This window comes from Rhinatrema bivittatum, chromosome 2, assembly GCF_901001135.1.
Source record: "Rhinatrema bivittatum chromosome 2, aRhiBiv1.1, whole genome shotgun sequence".
Lineage (NCBI taxonomy): Eukaryota > Metazoa > Chordata > Amphibia > Gymnophiona > Rhinatrematidae > Rhinatrema > Rhinatrema bivittatum.
In genome coordinates this window covers 32,861,452-32,886,016 of record NC_042616.1, presented here as the reverse complement: position 1 = coordinate 32,886,016, position 24,565 = coordinate 32,861,452, and the positions used below count along the sequence as shown (strand labels likewise).

Sequence of the window (24,565 nt, the reverse complement as noted above, 5' to 3'; positions counted from 1 at the left end):
TCACACCACATACACAAATGCTCAATCATTAAACAAATATTGCACCTAATTCTAATACAACAGTTCACCTATACTAATGTATTAAAATACATCCATATACCGTTTATCAAAATGATATTACAGTCACAATAGCTGCAAAACAATTTCTTTCATAACATATTTATCAGTTATTATTAAACAGACAATTATCAGCTTATCATCCTTTTAGTTCCCTTTCATGTTCTTTATTAATTCATAAATTTCCTCTTTATGTTACAACAATAAAGAGGAAATTTATGAATTAATAAAGAACATGAAAGGGAACTAAAAGGATGATAAGCTGATAATTGTCTGTTTAATAATAACTGATAAATATGTTATGAAAGAAATTGTTTTGCAGCTATTGTGACTGTAATATCATTTTGATAAATGGTATATGGATGTATTTTAATACATTAGTATAGGTGAACTGTTGTATTAGAATTAGGTGCAATATTTGTTTAATGATTGAGCATGTGTGTATGTGGTGTGAATGAGGGGTGATATTTTAAAGTGTATTATTTAAATAATGAAATTGTATTTAAGGATTAAAAACAATAAACGAGATAAATAATACACAGGTATCTAGATATTATTTATTTCCTGGAGTGTAACATAGAAATGACGGCAGAAGAAGACCAAACGGCCCATCCAGTCTGTCCAGCAAGCTTCGCACTTTTTTTTTTCTCATACTATATGACATCATTCACTTAAGTTCCCCAAAGCAGGCTAATAGTTGTGTACTGGAGATTGGTTCTCCCCCTTCTCTATGCCAGCAGTCTGAGAGAGTAGTAGCCCAGGAGTGGGAATCTAAGCTGGTCCAATCTTTTTGTATACGGGACAGGGATATCTTCCTGTGTTCACTGTGAAAAAAGTCCTCCAATTTACTTAATACCTGTTGGATTAAAGCAGGAAGAGGCAGTGTTTGCATGTAGGAATGTAACTACATGTAAGAGAAATAATCAACAGCTCGCAAGCCAAATTGTGATTGAATAGCAATGAATGATAATAGTTTACCAGTTGTGTAATCCCCTGTTTCTGCCAATAAAGAAATTTCCCGAAGTCCGAGCTAGGAGGGAAATCTGCGTAGATAGATAAGGAGTGCAATTTGCGTTCAGGCCCAGACATCTCAAAAGGGTTTTCCAGGTCCATCGCTTAGGGTAAATTAAAAGATGTGTCGCTGTGCCTTGTGGTAATTTGGGTGTATGAAGTGCATAGCAAGCGTCCATTGTAGGGATGTGAATCGTTTTTGAACGATTAAAATTATCGTCAGATAATTTTAAAATCGTACAAAATCGTTAGAGTGCAGATACAATACAAATGCCCCCGATTTATCGTCAGGGGCATTTGTATTGCATCGTTAAATAGGGCGCGGGAAAACCGGCACACCAAAAAAACCCTAAAACCCACCCCAAACCTTTAAAAGAAATCCCCCACCCTCCCGAACCCCCCCAAAATGTTTTAAATTATCTGGGGTCCATTGGGGATTCCCGACGCAATCTCCCTCTCTCTCTGGCCACGGCTGCATTGAGAAATGGCGCCGGTGGCCCTTTGCCCTTATCATGTGACAGGGCAAAGGTAGCGCCGGCGCCATTTTGTTTCCTGGCTCCCGACGTCATGCCTGCTGGAGATCGCCCCTGGACCCCCGCTGGACCCCCAGGGACTTTTGGCCAGCTTGGGGGGGCCTCCTGACCCCCACAAGACTTGCCAAAAGTCCAGCGGGGGTCCGGGAGCGACCTCCTGCACGCGGGCCGTATTGCCAATCTTCAAAATGGCGCCGGCGCTACCTTTGCCCTCACTATGTCATACGGGCGACCGTCGCCCGTATGACATAGTGAGGGCAAAGGTAGTGTGCCGGTTTTCCCGCCCTCCCCCGATTTACGATTTTTAACAATTTTTTAAAACAAAAAAACCCGACGATAAGATTTCCCTCCCCCTCCAGCCAAAATCGATCGTTAAGACGATCGATCACACGATTCACACCTCTATTGTGCCCAAAATTGCCTGGTCACCATCTAGAGATGTGTGAAAAGAATTTCCATAAAGCCAGTCTCTTACTACTCTAAGTAAACAGGCAATATTGTAGTTAGACAAGTTAGGAACACTCAGTCCTCCCTTGTCTGGAGGAGCTTTCAATTTAAACAGTGCAATACGAGTCTTCTTTCCTGCCCAGAAAAAAAACGGATATAGCTGTATCTAACTGATTAGCATCTTTCTTCAAAAGGCGAAGGGGCAGAGTCTGAAGAACATACGACCACTTTGGGAATATTGTTGTGGCTTACCCTGCCAGGAGGGTGGAGTTAGCGATCTATTGGAATTCTGCTCCTCAAGACGGGAGGAGCTAGCACTCTGTCATGCTTCACTCCTCAAGAAGGGAGGAGTTAGCAGTTTGTGAGTGGTCACTCCGCCAGGAGGGCGGAGTTAGCAATCTGTTGTCAATCACCCCATCAGGAGGTGGAATTATCAATCTGTTAGAGTGTCTGCTAGGAGTTAACAGTCTGTTATAGGTTAGGACTGCTGCATAGTAATCTTACAGTAGAAGCTGCTATGGAGTTGCTCCCAGAGAGAAGAGGTCAGCAGCCATCTAAGATCTGTTCTTCCAGAGAAGAGGAAATAGTATCTGTTATGGATCTCCGCACAGAGTGGCAACCTGATATACGAGAGTTCCCCTGAAGGGAGGTGTTGGCTCTCTGTATGGTTCCTGCTAAGAAGTAGCAATTGGTTATGATACAGTTCCTGAGGAAGAAGATGTTAGCAACAGTTGAAGGTTAGACTGCAAGGTAGCAGTTTGTTGTACTCAGCTCTTGAAGTGTGAGAGATGAGCACTCTAATGTAGAGTGGTGAATCCTTGGGTCGATGGCAGATGACAGCGCCCCCAGGAGGATATCATGAGAGGGACCACCAACTAGGCTGGAGTATGGAGACAGACACAGATAGTTCTTTATTAGACAGGTAGTAGAACCACCAGAGGTGGCAGTAGTGAGCTGATGTGCCCGGCAGGGCTGAATCCCTCAGATCCTGGAACTGCAATCTCTGGGTTTGCTGAGCTGTAGAGAGAGACTCATAGATAGTGAGTAGACAGGGTATACTGGATACATAACCAGAAGTAGATGATACACTCACATAGATTATAATAAGGCTCAGTAGCTGGAGAGAGTTAGGCCCTCAAGGAGCGAGTACCTGATTCCAGGAACAGCTCTGAGAGAGCGATGGTAACTCACAGTTAATTATCTCTGTAATGGTCTCTAGGCAAACTGTAATAAGAACTCACAATATCTGTATATGAAATAACTTCTGAAATAGAAGGGAGTCTTCGGAAGGTTTTAGGAACATAGGCCCTCGAGGAGCAAGTACCGGTTCCTATCTATAATAACTCACGATCTCCGTACCTGCGATAGCATTTTAGACAAAAGAGAATCTTCAGAGTTCTAGGAACATGGGCCCTCGACGAGCGAGTACCGATTCCTATATGCAACTGGAAAAGAAACTCACAATGTTCACTTTTGCGATCGCATCCAGGCAGTAGGGAGTCTTCTGAGCGTTCAGGGACGTAGGCCCTCGAGGAGTGAGTACCAGATCCTGTCTTAGCAATCTGAAAACAAGAGGGGTACCCTGGTAAGTTCGAAGAGGCAGAACAGCGGAGAATGAAGTGGGTAGGAATGAGCCTTGCAATCAATCCCTTGCTAACTTGATTCGTAAGCGTAAGCAAAGACCTTTTATGTTGGAAGCAGATGATGTCACTACGGGGGGATGCCCCCAAGGTTCGCGCCCTACGTCATCAGGAACATGGCGGATCCTCAGCGTCAGGCCAGCCCGGGGACTCCGGGAAGAAACGGCGAGGAGAAGCCGCGGCAGCAACTGTCCATCAGACCCAAAGGGAGTCACATCAGAGGTAGAGAGGGTGGAGCGAGGGCAAGAACAGGCACAAACGCAACAAATATCACCATCTTAAGTAGATTAATGTGCCCTCTCAAGGAAAGGGGTAATGAATGCCAAATTTTTAATTTAGTTTTTGTATAAGTGAGAAGGGAAGCATGTCAATTAACATTTTGTAGAATTCTGCTGTAAAGCCGTCCGGACCTGGCGCCTTTAATGGCTTGGCCAGTTGTATATTCAGCTGAAATTCATCAATACTCCCTAGGCGATTTAATTGCTGCAAGTGGTGGTCTTTGAAGGTCTTAAGCCTTACCTGAGAAAGGAATTGTTGGCACTTGTCCGTATGAAATCCTACAGAGGAGTAAAATTCCACAAAATTACCCCCTGACCTTTGAGATGCGATATTCCCGTGAGGCTTCTATCATCTTTAATCAGGTGAGCCATCAGTTTCCCAGGTTTATTGGCTTGATGATATAGTTTACATTTGTAATACAAAATGCTTTTCTTTACTCTCTGATGAATAAGTGGATTTAGAGCTGCCTAAGTTATATAATATGCCTCACGATTGCCTGTTGTATTTTGTTGAAGTAATAGGCATTTGCATTTCTTTAACTTAGCTTCCATATGTAAAATCTGTTTATCTATAGCCTTTCTGCACCCTGTTACATAAGAGATGATATCTCCACGTAATACCGTCTTTGTGGTGTACCAAAATATGATTGGGGATTCATCAAAATGTGACCCATTGCTTTCCATATATTGTGTCCACTTCTGCTGTACATATTTTTGAAATGTGATATCTGCAGCTAAAAAATAAGGGAACCTCCAATATGTTGGACAGGGCCTCTCTCCCAACCCTGAGATAGTTATCCAAATCAGAGCATGATCATATATTTTGATAGTATCTATTCCAAAATCATCAATCTGTGATAGATGTTGTCTGGAAACTAAAAAGTAGTCTATTCGGGTATATGTAGTATGCACATGTAAAATATGTGTAAAATTGCGCTCTGTAGGGTGGAGAATATGCCACAAGTCTAATAGGTGTAGTTTGGAAAGTAAAAGAGGAATCTCTTTCCTTGAGCTAAATGCAGAGCCCCTAACCGCTGTAGAGCGATCAATAGATGGATCAACAACCGAATTAAAATCACCTTCCATTACTAACATGCCCTCCCTTGTTATAGTTACTCTTTGTATTATTTGTAAGAAAAATGAATGGATATATACATTGGAGGCATATATATTACAAATCGGTAGCCACTTCCCTCGTATTTCAATTATGAGGACAAGAAACATTCCCTGAGGGTCTTTATATTCCTGGATAACTTGAAGAGCAATAGCCTTGTGAACTAGGATAGCTACACCAGCAGATCAGGTGGTCGCTGAAGTGTAAAACACCCGATCTACCCAATCTCATTTAAGTTTTTGATGTTCACTATCAGTTAGGTGTATTTCTTGAAGCAGACATATGTCTGCCTTCTGTTTCTTCAGTGCGGAAAGAATTTTAGTTCTTTTAATAGGTGTCCCTATACCACAGACATTCCAAGAAATGAGCTTTAAAGCCATTTTATCCAGTATCTAGAATCTCATGTACCATTGTATATACATAACTAATACTTATTATATAAGGGTAGACACCACCCTAGCTATGGCGTCCACGCGCATTGCAATAACCTCCCTCATCCTATCCACAGCCTGAACTTGAGACCCAAATTCTAACTCTGATAAACTCCCTGCTATACCCCCCTCCCTGTAGCCCACCCCATATAGCAAAGACCACTCTCAAATGGAAGGGAGTCATTATTATAGTGTGATGCATCCTCCTCGCCACCAACACCCATCCCCCGATGAGACAAAGAGAAACTTGACAAGAGAGAAAAAATCATATTAGACCAGAAATGATCTTTTATAGAACCACAATTCTTGTCCTCTCTTGTCTGTGCATAGCAATATGATAATAATAATAGCAACTGTAATCGGCTATAGTCCAATTGATAGTCTACCACCTGTTTTCCCGGTGCAGAATGGCAATTAACACATCCAAATCTCCTGGTCAGGCATATAGCCCGCTTTGATTGTTGTAAATATCAGCCAGTGTGTCCAGTAATACATCTTCCCGTATACTAAAGAAAGTTTTGCCACCCATTAAAGCACGTAGATCTCTTTCTGCATCAATTTGTCACCATCAAGAAGAGGGTAGCACCTGTTCCTGTTCTAAACGCTTGACTAATTTGATGGCTTCTGCTGCTGATGGGATCCATTTCGGGTCTTCGGGCAACTGAACTCTTAGCTTCGCTGGGTAAATTAGCTCAAACCGGAGGCCTAGCTAATGCAATCGCATGCAGGCCGGCAAAATCTCCCTCCTTAGTAAGGAAATCTTGGAGGAATAGTCTACAAAATTCTACAAAAGCCCTCAGCGCTTGTAGAATTTCAATTTTATAGATAAAGTCTAAAAGTTTGAAAATCACCACACACAGGCATGTCATTCCCTCATGTTGGTTTCCAATATGATGGGCCCACTTGATGCGCAAGGGGCCTCGTGTTCCACTAAGGCCTAGTTCTTTAACTAACCAGTTTTCCAGAAAGGAGGCCAGTTCTGAATCTTGCAGCTCCTCAGGCAAGCCGATCATCCTCAAGTTGTTGCGTCATGAGCGATTTTCAAGGTTCTCAATCCAATCTTCCTGACGCTTGACCTCTGCTTCGAAATGTTGTATTTCAGTGTTGGATGCTTGCAGGCAATCCTGGTTTGCTGAAATCCGTTGCTCCATTTTTCCCATTCAAACAACATGATTAGCCAATTTCATGGTGATTTCCTCGAACTTGTCCAGTAGGAGTTTGAATTCAGGCTCTAAACCCGTGATCACGGCTGCCTTGAGCTCAGAGATTGTGTCGCTAGCTAGAGTACTGGGAACTAAGGATGAGGGTAGTGGCTGCCATTTGGCAGCGCTGTCTCTTTTGTTTTCTCCTTATCTCGCTTAGCAAGACACGTGGTCATTCCTCTCCAAGGTTAAACTGCACCTATTCCCCAATATGTAGAGAGTCAGTGAGGGAATTGTGAGCTATTTCAGAGCTGGGAGGGGATGAATGTGGCAGGAGAAGACATGGAGCTGAGGCAGGCACATCTCACTCCATTGAAAGCATCACGTGACCTTGCCTATTTGTCTTTAATGGACTCTGACAGGCCATGCTGAAAAATGGCAGTAAGGCTCTCTTCTCCCCAGCAAAGTTCAGCGGCAAGAGTCTGAAATTGAAAGCATACTCTCTCACTGATCTAGAGCCTTAAATTTGAAGCAAATCTGAGGCTATAGAGGCAGATCGCCCCGGTTCATCAAAGACCAGGTGAAAGTCCTTAAGGAATTGATCCAGGTTATTTTAGTAGTGGGTCATCTCGCTCCCATAGTGGAGAGGCCCATGCCAAGGTCAGGCCCTCTAGGAAGGAAAGAATGCAAGTGACCTTGGTTTTATCGGAGGGAAATAATGGAGATTGAAGCGAGAAGTGCATTTTACATTGGTTTATGAAACCACGACACTGCTGTGGATCTCTGTTGAAACAAGGGGGAGGAGGTAAGTGCAGAACAGCACTGGGTGGGGAAGCCGGAGGTAATGGAGGAGCGGCTGTGGCCAAAGCATCCATATGAGCTGCCAGTCTTTCCAAAACTCAGGTCACCTCATCCAGGACTCCCTGTTGTTTTTGTATTCGCGTGGCGAGCCCTGGAATTGTCTGTAAGGCTGTTAGGTCTACCGAATCCACGGCCTCGGCTAGCTGTTAGGTAGCATGGACCCAATGATAGTACAACAGTCTTACCTTGAGCCCAACCAGGTACAGAGACTAGTGGTAGACAAACAGAGTCCAATTCCAAGCAGGGTCAGAGGCAGGCGGCAGGCAAACAGAGTCCAATTCCGAGCAGAGTCTCACAGGAACACAGAGAAGCACAGGATAAGGCAGCACCAGCACAAGCAAGCCTATAACCAAGGCAAAGCTTGTGCTGAGACGCTGGGTTGAAATACTCTCAATTTCCCATGCTAGCGCGGGGGCTCCCAGGAGGAACGTCGATGCGCAATGAGAGGAGGGGCCAAGTCGTCACGTGCGCTGTGCTGCGCAGCGCGACAGTGACACCGTCAATGAGGACCCGTGCCACCTCGGGAGCCGTCTGCTGGGAGCAGGTTCGGGTCCCCATTGTAACAAGCTCTATCTCAGAATCTCATTCAGGCGCCATTTTGTGACTGACAAAATGCTGCCAACCAACTCCATACCAGGATGGGCAACAATCCAGGTCTGGATTTGTAAATCTACCTTCTCTAAGCTTTCTTGGATTCCAAATATTCAGAAAGGGTTATATTTTCAAACACATGCGTGCGTATCCATGTACGCGTGGTTTCCTGCTTGCACACATGGACGCGACGATTTTATAACATGCACACGCCGGTGCGCATGTGTTATGAAATCCGATTTTACAATCCCCGCACACATGTGCGAACAGCGTGCGCAAGGGGGGGGGGGGTCAACTTTTGCAATTTCCGCGTGGTGATGCCTTTTCCAGTTCCCTACCCCATACCTAAATTCCCTCCCTCTTCCCCTCTTCTCCCCACCCACTAAACCCTATCTATCTATTGTTTCTTTTTTTGTTTTAAAACTTACTGCAGGGCTGGAGCTGGAGTAAGTTGTGCACAATAGCTGGCTGCCGGCACGCGAGTCATCAGGACAGTGTCTTAAATATATTTAGTAACTTCATTGAATGTCCCTGAGTCTTTGTACTTTTTGAAAGAGTAAACAATCGATTTATGTTTACCCGTTCCACTCCACTCATTAATTTATAGACCTTTATCATATCCCCCATCAGCTTTCTCTTTAGCCTTTCGTCACAGCGGAAGTGTTCCATTCGTTTTCTCATCTCTGTACCTTTTCTAATTCCACTGTGTCATTTTTAAGATGCAGTGACCAGAACTGCACACAATAATCAAAGTGCGGTCACACCATGGAGCAATATAGAGGCATTATGATATTCTCTGTTTTGTATTGGGACCTGTGCTGTTTAGCCCAGGCCAGGGCTCGTCCTTCTAGGAACGATAGGATGTAGGTGGTCTTGGAAGCTTCAATGGGAAAGAGGGTAGGCTGTAATGAAAAATGCATGCTGCATTGATTAACAAACCCTCTGCACATCTTGGCTTCACCCATAAAGCGGGTAGGTGTGGATAAAGGTACAGTGGTCTTGAGGGTTACCACTGGAAACAGCAATTCCTTCACAGGAGGAGCTGAAGAATTCAGTTGAGCATGTAACTGATTGAAGGCAGTAGCTAGGCTCTCCAAAAACGTTTGTTCCATGATCCGCTGGGCTAGGCCAGGGATGGCCTGCAGGGCCGCGAGCTGAGTCGACTCCATGGAGTTGGTCGCTGTGGAGATGACTCCGCCCACGGGGAGGAGCCCCGTGAGGAGCCACAGCAATAGGCTAAACTCAGATAGCAGAAATGGAATGAATGGAAGGCTTTATTGTACTGCTGTAGATAGATGGTATGAAGCAGAAAAGTAAGGCACTGAGGTCTGCGAGGTGCCAATACGTTCAACAGTCTCAGATGTAGAATCTCTCCCAGATGTTCAAGAGATGTGGGGACCCGCGGTGCGGGCAACGCAGAGCCTGGTGGATGGAGTTGGAGCACCGGATCATAGAGGTACTCACGGAATGTAGACGTCTTCCTGGTAGTGAGATGATGGGACCGAAGGTCCGTGGTACAGGATACATAGACTGGTAGGCTCTCGAGGAGCAAGTACCTGATAGTTCGGAGATCCTGAAAAGAATAAGAGAGAGAGACTCCCGAGGATCGGTTGTCTCAGTTAGTAGGGTGATGGAAGCAAGAGACACCCAAGGAGCGGGTGTCTTGAGCTTCTAAAGGAGCGAGGCCTTTGGAGTGTAAAGGCTTTAAATACCTGGAGGTATTGACATCATGCGGTGGGGACGTCCCCAAGGTTCCCGCCATGACGTGTATTTGAGTGTAGGAGATGTGCGCGGTCGTGCGCGCGTCCTAGAAGGCCACGGGAGTGAGCATGGTGGACTGGAACGCCCATGCTAAGCTGGAGACACCAAGGCCCTCGACACTCGGCACTGGAGGCAGCCATCTTGCCCAAGGAGGAGGAAAAGGGAAGAAAAGAGGTAAGGCAGTGGAGACACAGGTGTGGTGCTGGTGGAAAGGGCCACGGGGGCTGATAGCTCCGGAGGGCCTTTCAAGTTGGGCCTGTAGCTTCTCCACAGCTGTGGCCAACGCCTCAAGGCAGCGCTGTTGGTCTTGGATTCTGGTAGCCAGACCAGCAAGGCAGACAGCTCTGCCGAGTCCATGACCTTGGCAACCTGTTGCACTGGAGGTGGACCCTTGGCCTGGAGCAGGATTGGCGCTGCCCTCTGGGCGAACCCAGAGAGCTCCTGCTGCTAGGAGGTGAAGCACACGAGGAGACAAAGGCCAGCTGGAGCTTCACCAATACCAGCCCTCGTTCCCCGTGACTTGAGCCTTTGGGTGCCGGGGCCGGCTGGACTTAGGTGGGCCTCTGGACATCTCCCGGAGAGATGATGTAGAGGTGTGCCCAGGATCAGCAGAGGTGCTCGGTGGATGATGACTAGGCGGACTAGACCAGAACTCGGGACTCCGGAAGCCTGAGGGACATTGAAGGAACTGGAGGCTTCCCTGACAGAATAGGCAGGGCCTAAGGGTCTAGTCCATGGAGCGCCGGGGGCGGCACCGAGATGAGCCGAGTAGTAGCTGGTACGTGAGGCAAAGAGAGTGTCCGAATGGAGCGCAAGGGTCAGAGCCAGTGTATCAGTTCAAGAAGTGGTTAGCCAGGCAAAGATGTTGCAAATGTTGCAAATGCCATAATTGGCATATTTGTTCTCTCTGTTAAAATCCTAGCTTCCTTCTCTGTTCCAAGTTGTGTAACTCCCTTGTTTTATTGTAACTGCAACCTTTTAGTTCATCACTTGTTTAATGTTTATTATTATTATTTATTATTATTTTTGTTCCTTCTCCTCTTGTTAATTGTAAACTGGCATGATGCGATATCCATCGCGAATGCCGGTATAGAAAAACTTTAAATAAATAAATAAATAAATAAATAAATAAATAAATAAAGGTCAAGTTCCGGGTGGTCAAACTGAGTATAGTCAAGCCAAAATAGAAGGTCAGGTTCCAGGGAGTCAAGCAGAACATCGTCAAGTCAAAGCCAAAGGTCAAGTTCCAGGGAGTCAAGCAGAACGTAGTTGAGCCAAAGCCAAAGGTCAAGTTCCAGGGAGTCAAGCAGAGTGTAGTCGAGCCGAAGCCAAAGGTCAAATTCCAGGGAGTCAAGCAGAGCATAGTCGAGCCAAAGCCAAGGGTCAAGTTCCAGGAGGTCAAGCAGAGCGTAGTCGAGTCAAAGCCAAGGTCTTGATCCAGGTAGTCAAGCCAGCTGTAGACAAGGCAGGAACACCAGAGAGACACAGGGCTAGGAACGGACTCAGGAACACAGGAACAGGCTCGGTAACACAGGAACAGGCTCAGGAACATAGGAACAGGCTCGGGAACGCAGGAACAGACTCGGGAACGCGGACCACAAACACACAAGCAAGTGTGACGACCCATTTCTAAGGCAAGGAATGGGGGCCTGAGCCCTGCCTTTGGTGCAGGGCTCAGGTGACGTCACTGGGGCACGCCGCGGCTCGGTTTTCCTCCCTGGCCCCTAAATAGGGCCGAGCGGGGCGCGTGCGCACACCTAGGGGCAGGGCCAAGGAGGCCGAGGACGCAGAACCATGAGGCCTGTGAGCTGGGCGGATCTGGGGACGACAGTGCCGCGCGTCAGGGGTGCCGGTGATTCGCCATGGCAGCCGGGGAGGTTGGACCAGGTCCCGTGGAGGGCAGACAGAGGTGAGCAGGCCCGGCACTGGCCCTAGCACGGCCAGGACACGCAACACTTCCTATGTTCTTAAACAGGAGAATGACGCAGACATCTTTCTGTCTGTTTCTGGACTTGTTTCTCTGTCCTGCTAAATCGCTGCATAATTCCTATCCCCAATCCAACATTTCTGTTCCTCCTTCAGCAGTCATTCCCCTGACTTCTTGTCTTGTTCCCTAAGCAATTAAAATGTATCACCCTGTGATTATTGATATTACTGTTATTACAGTAAACCCCTTATTATCAGAAACATAGTAATTCACAAGTTATGGAAAATGAAAGGGCAGATGAGACTCGAGAGGATGTGAAATATCTTGTTAATATTTCCCTTAATAATGAGGTGTGCAGCTGTCACTGAATAACAAGTTATAAAACTTCACCCTGCAGCAAAGACCCCTCCTTACTCACTGCTCTGCTAGTGAAAGGGAAGATTTGTCTTATCGGGCAGAAACTAAATGAGGAATTTAGACAACCAAGATGCCACTGCTGGCCTGAATTAGCATGCAGCCAGTGCTCCTGTGCTGGCACCACATGCCCTGTGACCATTAATATTCATATGGCAGAAAATATCTTAGATAAAAATCACATCAAAAGCAGAGCACTTCCAGGAAGAGGGTCCCGACGCCTTGCTGGGATGTTGATGTGGTACTGTAGAGAGGGGAGAGTGTCTCTAACTCCTTGCTGAGACCCTGGTTCAGTACTAGCTCAGTGAGGGGAGAGTGCCTCAACTCCTTGCTGGGATGCTGATGCAGCACTGGATAAGAGGGGAGAGTGTCTCTAACTGATTGCTAAGACCCTGGCTTGGTAATAGCTGGGCAAGGGGAACGTGGCCTTCAGGGCAGGAACATTCACTTTAGTGATGGCTGAAAGGCAAAGAGAAGCAAACCAGTGAAAGGAGCTGCTGTGCCAAATAATGCGTGATTGGGAACTGTTTTCAGAAGATCCTGATTTCGGGACAGACTGACTTAACAAGGCTGACAGTGCAACAGAACAAACTTTCTGTGCTATAGATTCTTGGAATACAAAATACATTTTCTAGAATCTGGGGAATTTTATTTTCTGGAATATGTGTCAAACTCAGTCTGCATGTTACAGGCGCTGTGAATCTTTTCTAGAAATATTTACGATGGTAAAACTTAAAATGCACTTGTGCATGTCTCTGCTCCTTCTCTTCTTCTCCCCGCCTATAGGCACTGGGTCTCCACAGACGAGCTGCATCCTCAAGAGCTGGAGCATGGATGCCTTTTCCAGAGCTGGAGACATCATCATTGGAGGAATGTTCGTGGTTCACTCTGAATACACCTCTCCCGAGCTCCCATTTACAGAGATGCCGAAGCCTATATCCTGTCAGGGGTAAGGAAGCATATATTTATAAAAAATGTATTCTGAGGGACTGCCGTGTATTTTGGGCTTTGTCTATTCCCAGCTTTGGGTTGTAGTGTGTTTGGGGTCTTGGCTGTGCTAAATCTGAGTTTGGTGGGCTGTTTGGATCTTTTCTTGCCTATGCACGCATTAGATTTGGGGTGTAGTTTGGGTCCTCACAATGTACAATTTAGAGTCGGAATGTGCTTTGGCTCTTGGCTCTGCACAGATTGGGTTTAACTGTATGGTACAGGGGCTGCCATGTGTTTGGGTCTTAAATGCATAACGGTTGGGTCCTGGCTATGCACAGTTTGGGTTTGGGTTTGAAGCAATAGAGAATTATTATAAGAACATAAGAACATAAGATATGCCATACTGGGTCAGACCAAGGGTCCATCAAGCCCAGCATCCTGTTTCCAACAGTGGCCAATCCAGGCCATAAGAACCTGGCAAGTACCCAAAAACTAAGTCTATTCCATGTAACCATTGCTAATGGCAGTGGCTATTCTCTAAGTGAATAGAACTTATCCAATCCTTTTTTAAACACAGCTATACTAACTGCACTAACCACATTCGCTGGCAACAAATTCCAGAGTTTAATTGTGCGTTGAGTAAAAAAGAACTTTCTCTGATTAGTTTTAAATGTGCCCCATGCTAACTTCATGGAGTGCCCCCTAGTATTTCTACTATCCGAAAGAGTAAATAACCGATTCACATCTACCCGTTCTAGACCTCTCATGATTTTAAACACCTCTATCATATCCCCCCTCAGTCGTCTCTTCTCCAAGCTGAAAAGTCCTAACCTCTTTAGTCTTTCCTCATAGGGGAGTTGTTCCATTCCCCTTATCATTTTGGTAGCCCTTCTCTGTACCTTCTCCATCGCAATTATATCTTTTTTGAGATGCGGCGACCAGACTTGTACACAGTATTCAAGGTGCGGTCTCACCATGGAGCGATACTGAGGCATTATGACATTTTCCGTTTTATTCACCATTCCCTTTCTAATAATTCCCAACATTCTGTTTGCTTTTTTGACTGCTGCAGCACACTGAACCGACGATTTCAATGTGTTATCCACTATGACGCCTAGATCTCTTTCTTGGTTTGTAGCACCTAATATGGAACCCAACATTGTGTAATTATAGCATGGGTTATTTTTCCCTATATGCATCACCTTGCACTTATCCACATTAAATTTCATCTGCCATTTTGTTGCCCAATTTTTCCAGAATGGCAAGAAGATAAGACTTGCCATACTAGGTCAGACCAAAGGTCCATCAAGCCCAGTAACTTGTTTCCAACAGTGGCCAATGCAGGTCACAAGTACCTGGCAGGATCCCAAGGGGTAGATAGATTCCAAGCTGCTTATCCCAAGAATAAGCAGGGGATATCTGCGACTCTATCTTAATAATGGTTTATGGACATTTTTAAAGAAAAAGGTGGGGAGTAAATCCACACTCGGTGCATGATCATATAAAGAATTGAGTGTAGAAAGGTTACTATAGTCCTTACAGATTTATGGTCTTTATGTCTTTATCAAAAGAAACTCTGCAATCTGCAATTAATAAATTGATCCAGTATAAAGCTGTTGTCCCCTAACACGGATACCATGTTTTGCCTCACAGGCTGCATCAGGAGAGACAGAAAGCCAACAGTAGCATGGATTTATGAGAGTGTATGAATTTGGGCTTTCTGTCCCTCCTGATGCACTCGTGTTTCTTTATATTATAGACATTTCCTCCAGGAACTTGTCCAAACCTTTTTTAAATGCAACATTGTCTGGCAACTAATTTCAGAGCTTAATTATGCACTGAGAAAAAAATATTTTCTCTTATTAGTTTTAAATGTCTATTTATTTATGTGTTTTATATACCGTCATTCCATGTGAAAATCACTAGTTCCTAATGGTGTACAGGTTTGACATTCATAAATAAATAGTGAGAACAGAAGTGGACATACGTATAGGTATAGGGGAACGTTTAGAGACAATGGGTGCATTCCAACTATTAACTTCATTGTATGTCCCCTGGTATTTGTATTTCTTGAAAGAGTAAACAACCGATTAACATTTACTCGTTCCACTCTACTCATCATTTTATAGACCTCTATCATATCTCAGCCATCTCTTCTCCAAGCTGAAGACTCCTAATCTCTTTAGCCATTCCTCATAAGGAAATCATTCCATCCCTTTTATTATTTTAGTTGCCCTTCTCTGTATCTTTTCTAATTCTGCTGTATCTTTTTTGAGATGTGGTGATCAGAACTGCACACAGTACTCAAGATGAGGTCGCCCCATGGAGTGATACAGAGGCTTTATGATATTCTTTGTTTTATTCTCCATTCCTTTCCAATTCCCAAGAAAACAACAAATGAACCAGATTTTTGTGACTTTCGCCCAGTTTCATCTTTACTGTTTCTTGCTAAAGTAATTGAATCTGTTGTCTTGAAACAACTCACAACATTCTTAGATGATCACTCATTATTAGACCAATATCAATTTGGATTCAGACTCAATTACAGTACTAAAATGCTCTTAAACTGAAGCATAAACTTTATTCACTGTGGCTTTGATGCAGGGACTTCATATATCTCTATTTTCTTAGATCTTTCTGCTGCATTCGACACTATAAATCATGATATCCTACTATCTCGCCTTGACAGTATAGGCATAGCTGGAACAGTCTTCTCCTGGTTTCAATCCTATCTCTCAAATAGATCCCAACAGGTCTTTATAAATCATTCTAGCTCAGATCAATTTCTTTTAAAAACAGGAGTCCCGCAAGGGTCTGCACTATCAGCAGTACTATTCAATATCTAGCTCGTGCCAATTTGTCAATTACTTTCCACTTTAGGAGTATCCTACCGCTTGTATGCCGACAACATACAATTCGGTTTCCCAACTAAACACAATTGGAATTCCATTCTAAAACTTCTTGAACTTTGTTTATCCACAACTAAAACATGGCTATTCCATAATAAACTCTGTTTAAAGCTAACAAAAACTGAAATAATAATTCTAGGACACCCTTTATTTGAAAACATACCGAATTCTGTCTCGATTGACAACACGCCCATTAAAATCACTGATCAAGTCCGTAATCTTGGCATCATCTTAGATCCGAAATTAAACCTATCCAATCATATTAAATCCATCACTAACTCCTCTTTCTAGAAACTCCGACTACTCCAACATATCAAACCATTTCTTGACTCGTCTCCATTTCTATAGTGCTTCAATCCCTGATTCTAGCAGGCCTGGCCTACTGCAACCCTCTCTCTATTTAGGACTGCCTCAAATTGCTTTACGCTCTCTCCAACTCGTTCAAAATGCTGCAGCATGACTTCTTTCCAACTGTAAGCTACATGATCACATATCCCCAGTCCTTTTTCACCTACATTGGCTTCCTATCAAATGGCGAATTCAATACAAAACCGTAACAATAATACACAATCTTGTTCATAATAATAACAATTCATGGCTATCAGCTACTTTACATCTCCACACCCCCTGCAGAAACCTAAGATCAAAAAATCAGTTACTGTTACAAATTCCATCACCAAAATCAACCACATTGAATATAACAGGAGAACTTGCTTTTCAAATGCAGGCCAAGTTTTATGGAATACCTTACCTCCCAGCCTTAGATTAGTTTCTGATACCAAAGAAATTAAGAAGGGACTGAAACATCATCTCTTCAAGTTAGCCTGTCCAGATCTTTGTGACTTAACTACGTGCTAAAATTAGTTTTAACTGTATTCCATGACTTGTTTGTCTTTCAAGATTGGTCTTTTATTTTGATGTTCATGAATGAATTTTAAGAACATAAGAACATGCCATACTGGGTCAGACCAAGGGTCCATCAAGCCCAGCATCCTGTTTCCAACAGTGGCCAATCCAGGCCATAAGAACCTGGCAAGTACCCATAATCTATGTCTATCCCATGCTACTGATGCTAGTAATAGCAGTGGCTATTGTCAACTTAATTAACAGCAGGTAATGGACTTCTCCAAGAACTTATCCAAACCTTTTTTAAACCCAGCTACACTAACTGCACTAAGCACATCCTCTGCAACAAATTCCAGAGTTTAATTGTGCGTTGAGTGAAAAAGAACTTCCTCCGATTAGTTTTAAATGTGCCCCATGCTAACTTCATGGAGTGCCCCCTAGTCCTTCTATTATCCAAAAAAGTAAATAACCTATTCACTTTTACCCATTTTAGACCTCTCATGATTTTAAAGACCTCTATCAGTCATCTCTTCTCCAAGCTGAACAGTCCTAACCTCTTTAGTCTTTCCTCATAGGTGAGCTGTTCCATCCCCTTTATCATTTTTGGCCACCCTTCTCTGTACCTTCTCCATTCCAACTATATCTTTTTTGAGATGTGGTGACCAGAATTGTACACAGTATTCAAGGTGTGGTCTCACCATGGAGCGATATAGAGGCATTATTACATTTTCCGTTTTATTCACCGTTCCCTTTCTAATAATTCCCAACATTCCGTTTGCTTTTTTGACTGCCATAGCACACTGCATTCTTATATTTTGATTTATTTTTAATTATTATGTATGTTCTTTGTAACCCACCCCAAACAATGGAGGGCGTGGGATATAAATACATTTAAATAAATAAATAAATGATAGGTGACAAATTACTAGTGATAGATCTGCAATTTCATTTTTTAGTTCTCAGAGGTATAAACTATTTGGTCTAGGTCATATGCTACTCTTTAGTTTGTCAATCTGCCCTATTATATCTTCTAAATTCACCGTGATTTGCTTCAGTTTCTCCAAATTATCACCATTAAATACAGTTTTTGGCATGGTTATCTCCACAACATCCTCTTCAATAAACACCAAAACAAAGACTTCATAGAGAAGATAACTTTCAAGCAACTGCACATGGTAGCACATTTGTTAGTATTTTATAACATGCACATATTACATACATGCATATTATAAAATACACATATTTTTACCTCACAACATATGCGTGTATGCAGGCCAATGCACAAATACATGCAATGTATTGAAACGACGTATTTCAATGCATTGAATGCACATATTTTAGCCATCTATTTTAAAAATATATGCACATATATTTTACATGCAAAAATAAAGTAGGATTTATGTAAGACAGGATTTACATACGTAAAGCAGTAACATTCACTGATGTGGGCTACAGAAACTCTTAATATCCAAACAGCTAGAAGAGAAAAGTGTTTTTATTCAAAAAACAAATAAGATCTTATTTATTTATTTTATTTAAAAGTATTTGTTACCGGCCCTTTCTAAACGTTTGGGGCGGGGTACAATAAAACATATATAGTCATTAAAACAGAAACAACACAATCATATACAAAACTTAGATCTTATGGAGAGTTGCTACAAGTTTATCATGCAAGATGAACAGGAACAATCTCTCAGTGATCGCTTGTTGATACATGGGATTAAATAGTTTGACACCTCTAACCCATACACCAGTGAACATGCCACTTAGCAAGCAATACAATTTTTAAGTAGTTGATAATGAATAACGTTTTTAAAAGTGGCTAATGCAAATTCTCTTATCTTAAAATATGTAAAATGAGCCAACCCTGAACTTTATTCCACTTTTCAGTACATTGAGTGCTAACAAGCTTCTTACCAGCCATTTCCAGAAATTTCTGGTTTTCAGGAATGTCTTTGCCTTGCAAGTTCTACATTTAATACTAAGCAAAATGCAATACATTCCTTAAGAATAATTACTTCTATTGTGGCTTCCCTTTGTATCGTTCCTCTTTGCTTCACTGCTTAGGGATGTACTTTTTAACAGGTATTTATCAAAATCTCTGCAGGGTCCTGCTACAACACGGGTGAGTGAAATTACCAGTTTAACCAATTAGTCCACCAGTTTGCCTGGTCCCTCTCCTGGTCATTGAGACCCTCCTGTTTCTTCAGTCTGAACTGACATTTCATCTACTGTATTTAACTGGTTTTGCTCTTACTTAACTGATCAATAACAGGTGACAATAAGAGGCATAAATTCATCATTACACAAGCTACATACTGGTGACACTCAAGGTTCATCATTTTTGGCTATTCTCTTCAATTTATACATGTTTCCTCTTTTTCAGTGGCTAACTAACTTAAGCATTGGCTATTGTCTTTACACCAACAATATTCAGTTTTATATATCTGTCTCATCCTCCACACAAGTATTACGTTGTTTAACCTCAATTAAGGAACGGCTTACTGCTCAGAAACTCACATTAAATGTAAAAAAGACAGGTATTAATTCTGTCTCATTACTTCCCCAGTTCATCTCCTTCCCACCTCTCTTTTGATGCACACAAGATTAGGATTTCTAACAAGGCGCACAATTTAGGCGTCGTATTGGATACATCACTCTCTTTCAAACCTCAGCTCAGTGCTGTAGTTCATAATGCGCTTACAAATTGCAACTGATACATCATATCAAGCCTTTTTTACCTGAAAATGATCTGCGAACAGTAGTCCATACCATGGTAATTTCAGTGTTGGACTACTGTAATACACTTTATCTAGGTCTACCTCAGAGTACAATGAAAACTTTGCAACTGACGCAATGCTGCGGCTTGTCTGATTTCTGGAATTACTATTCCTGTTCACATTTCTCCAGTACTCGAGAAATGATACTGGCTCTCAGTAATATGGATAATCAAATTTAAAACTACTTTATTAATATATAAAGTCATAAACAATCTGGCTCCAACTTGCTTTAGTTTTTATTGTCCTACTCATACATTATGGTCCTCATATCAGAATCTGGTAATAATTCCAACTTTTCATCAGGTTTGCCTTGAGGAAAGCAAAGAGGGAATGTTATTTATTTATTTATTATTATTTTTATATGCCGACATTCGATCTGAGATATCACATTGGTTTACATTCAGGTACTGTTTTTTATGTTGCAGGGCCAAGTTTATGTAACTCACTACCAGAACCAGTTAAAAACATTCAAACAATGATGACTTTTTGTAAAATGCTAAAAGCTTTTTTTTTTTTCCAGCAGGCATTTTAAGGATGTTTTAACATCTGCCTTATTTATGTCTAACTCTGGTCTAAGAATATTGATTATAATATGCTATGTTTTTCTGATTCAATATTGAGCACCAGTTTTAGACTTATGTTTTATGCCCAGTTACTGCTTTTTACTTTGTTGAAGGAGTTTTTATATTTTTCATTTTTAAATGTTTCATTTTAGTTTTTTTTAAGTATTTATATATGATGTAACCATATTGATTTTATGTTATAATTATGATATATTTGTTTTATGCTTATTTAATAATTATTATATATTCTTTATTTATTTATTTTTTTTGCTAAAGTATGCACGCAGACTTGTAACCCACTTAGTACTTAAGACAAGTGGGTTATACATTTATAAATAAATAAATACATTAATGATAACAAATTTACATATAGCCACTTGGAATAATTGTTTATTTAATATAGCCAGTCATAAAAATATTTTGCCTATTGTGTAACCTAGTCATTGGTTTAGGGCTAGAGGTGTGACCTCTATATAATTTGTGGTATCAGTAAATGATCTCTGCGAGAGCTGTTCCAGTATCCATGCATAGTAAGATATATCTTATATTATTCACAGACTTTAATTTTAAAAAAAGGAATTTTCTCCAAGCTGATGGCACTAAGTGTTTATTCAACCAGTTCAGTTAGCGACTCGATGGGACCTGGCTGAGGGCGGGTGGGGTACTTGTGTTTAGCTGCCCTGTTTACAGGCTGATACAGAAAGAAACGCACAGGCCAGTGTCCTGGGCTCGCGATTTAGTAAAAAAAAAAAATATTCAAATGAGGGCCCGCGGTAAAAGGAGGAGCTAGGGACACTAGCGGGTCCCTAGCTCCTCCTTTTTGACAGAAGCGGCGGCTGTCAGCGGGTTTGACAGCCGACGCTCAATTTTACCGGCGTCTGTTCTCGAGCCCGCTGACAGCCACAGGTTTGGAAAACGGACGCCGGCAAAATTGAGCGTCTGTCTTCCGACCCGCAGGCACATTTAAAATTTTTTTTTATTTTGGGGGGTGTACAGAAAAGCAGTTTTTTTCTGCTTTTCTGTATCGCGCTATTATTCTGTTGCGGGCGCTATTAGTTTCAGGGGGGTTGGCCGCGCATTTTCGACGCGCTATTACCCCTTACTGTATAAGGGGTAAAGCTAGCGAGTCGAAAACGTTCGTCCAAACCTGGGCTAACAGTGCGCTCCACCGGAGTGCACTTTACTGTATCGGCCTAATAATGAGTGGCGGCACAAAGGTTTTTTCTTTACTCTTGTTCTCCCTCATCTGGTAACTGACTTTCTGTCTTCTCCCTCCACCTAAGAGAACCCATCTGATCTGGGCTTTTGACTTGCTAACCAGTAGCTGGAGAGAACTTCATTTGGTAATAGGTTAAATTAGGTTAAGTTAGGGAGGATTCCTCATCAAACTAGGCGTGCAGTGACTGTGTTGACGTGACCATGGTCAGGGAGTACAAGTTGCCCCTGGATTCTGGTGGGCAGGCTTTTCCGTTAAGGCAGGGGAATAATAGAACTAGCAGGATAAAAATATAGCTTAAGGATATAGATGTGGTTAGGTGTAAGGCGGGTACCTAGGCATATTGTGAGATTTCTTGGTGAAAGGTCGTGTGCGTGAGTGTATGCTGCGGAGAGCTTGTTGTCAACATGCTGCGAGATGTTTTATGTTTCTCCATCCTTAGGGTAATGCCTGCCTGACGCTGCCTATAAGCATGTGAGTAGGGGTCCGATTATATGTTTGTTTTGCAAAAGTCTGGGCTTTCCCTTCCGTACAGCTGAAGGCTAAGCTTACTGCAGAGACAGGCCGATACAGTACAGTGCGCACTGTTAACCGGCATTTGGACGCGCGTTTTCGACGCGCTAGCTTTATCCCTTATTCAGTAAGGGGTAATAGTGCGTCGAAAACGCTCGTCCAACCCCCCCGAGACTAATAGGGCCATCAACATGCAAATGCATGTTGATGGCCCTATTAGTCATTCCCGTGTGATACAGTAAGTAAAATGTGCAGCCAAGCCGCACAATTTACTTTAAGAAATTAGCGCCTACCCAAAGGTAAGCATTAATTTCTATGCACTTCCCCGGTGCACTGCTTTTCTGTACACCCTCTGACTTAATATCATGGCGTTATTAAGTCGGAGGTCCCAAAAGTTAAAAAAAGTAAAAAATAAAATAATAAAAATTTAAAATCAGCTCGCGGGTTGAAAACCGGACGCTCAATTTTGCCGGTGTCCAGTTTCCGAACCCGTGGCTGTCAGTGGGCTCGAGAACCGATGCCGGCAAAATTGAGCGTCGGCTGTCAAACCCGCTGACAGCTGCCGCTCCTGTCCAAAAAGAGGCGCTAGGGACGCACTAGTGTCCCTAGCGCCTCTTTTTACCGCGGGCCCTAATTTAAATATTTTGGTTTACTGAATTGCGCGCATAGAAGGAACAGCTGGGGTTTGCAGGGAATTATTTCTGATGGTGTGGAAATGTTTGTGATTGCCGTGGGGCGTATTCTCGTCGGAGGCTGATTTGTTTTCTCATCATGTCAGCATTGCACGTCTGTGTATAGTGGGCATGTTGATTTATCTGTAGGTGTGCTGAGCGTCTAGAGAAGAAACATAAACAAAAAGCAGAGGGGGAACACAGTTAAGAAAGGAAGTTAAGAAGGAGATGCTACAAAAAGGAAATACAAGGACCCCTAATAACATAATTCAGCTGAAATATGGGGATGTGCTTTTGATATGCGAAAAATAAAGAAATGGAGCAAGCCCTGGGTCCTCACATCTTATTGCTCCATTTCTTTATTTTTTGCATATCAAAAGCACATCCCCATATTTCAGCTGAATTATGTTATTAGGGGTCCTTGTATTTCCTTTTTGTGGCATCTCCTTGGCGCTGTATTTGTGTTGTCGGGTTCTTTCACTCCTAATGGTTTAGCTGTTTGACTTTGAAGACTTTCCCCTATCAGCATGATGATTGACACTAGAGCTCAACAATCACTCCTCGTGGTACGTGACCACCACAAGTTAGGGGCTCCGTTGTCAAGTCAGATACAACATGTGAAAGGAGTGGGGAATAAAAGTGTTGTTTGCTCTCTTACACCTCCATTGACAGATGATCTCTCTCAAGCAATTATTCCCCTTTTAATCACTCCCATCTTTCATCACATTTCACTTCTGGGCTTAGATGCCCTCCAAGCCCGGGTATGTCAGATTGATTGTCGTAAGGGAGCTATTTCTCTGACTGCGTTGAACTTGCCCCGGTACATCTTGAGCTGGATCAGAGAGAAAGAGATACCGTGATACAATCTCTGCATAGACCTCCTTGTTTGTGGGTAACAGAAAACAGAGAAGTAGGATTTAAAAAATCTGTTGCCCCTGTATTTATCAGGACCCAACCAAGCAGCTCCCACATATGCATCAGTTATTGGGTACTTGCCAGGTTCTTATGACCTGGATTGGCCACTGTTGGAAACAGGATGCTGGGCTTGATGGACCCTTGGTCTGACCCAGTATGGCATTTTCTTATGTTCTTATGTTCTTATTCCCTCTGCCCAGAGGAAAAGAAATTCATACCCGCAATAATTGTAACACTCCCATCTGGCCAGTGCCTAAGCCCAATAGCAAATGGTGCCTCACTCAGGATTTACAAAAAATGAATGAGTGTGCGATTCCTTATTTTATTATTCTGCCTAATCCAGTCATAGTTCTGGCAACCATACCACTACCAATGATTTTCCCAGTCATAGAGCTCACTGACTCAACTTTTTACAGTACGATTCCACCACCAGTCTTATTTTTTATTTGCATTCACATATAATGGGTTACAATATATGTGGACCAGTCTACCTCAGGGATACACTGAAAGCCCCTCCGTCTTTAACTTGCTTCTACATCAAGACTTAGCTGTACCAATGTACCCTTCAAGCACATTGGTACAGTATGTAGATAACCCCCTGCTCTGTTCTACAGACCGATAAAGCCATTTACAGGATCTGGCCATATTACACACCACCCTAGGCCACAAAGTAGAACTTAAGAAATTGCAACTTGTCCAAGAAACAGTACGATAGGCGGGGACATCTCTTATCTCCCAGAGGTCATGCTGTTGCCCCTGATTGAATTGCTATTTTATGGGTCTCAACCCCCCAAAGCAATAAGACAGCTCAGAACCTTCCTAGGACTTACTGGGTATTGTTGCCATTGGATCAGTGAGTATGCCTCTTTGGCAGTACCCCTAGAGGCCCTACTCCTGGGATCTCCAGTGCCATCTGATGCTCTTGAATATAATGAAGAGCTTCAGAAAGCTTTTGATATTTTAAAAACTGCTCTGGCCAGAAACATATCTTGGACCTACCAGATTATAGCAAACC

General features: G+C 42.9%; 1 protein-coding gene across 1 annotated transcript in view; it reads left to right on the top strand.

Moving 5' to 3' along the window:
- Positions 1-10,625: 10,625 nt before the first annotated feature.
- The window catches only part of LOC115083174 (extracellular calcium-sensing receptor-like), a 63,293-nt gene continuing 49,353 nt past the window's right edge, over positions 10,626-24,565 (top strand). Inside the window, exons 1-2 of the mRNA XM_029586980.1 lie at positions 10,626-10,644; positions 12,994-13,156. Coding sequence (XP_029442840.1) covers positions 10,626-10,644; positions 12,994-13,156 — 182 coding nt within the window. The remainder of the gene's footprint in view (positions 10,645-12,993; positions 13,157-24,565) is intronic.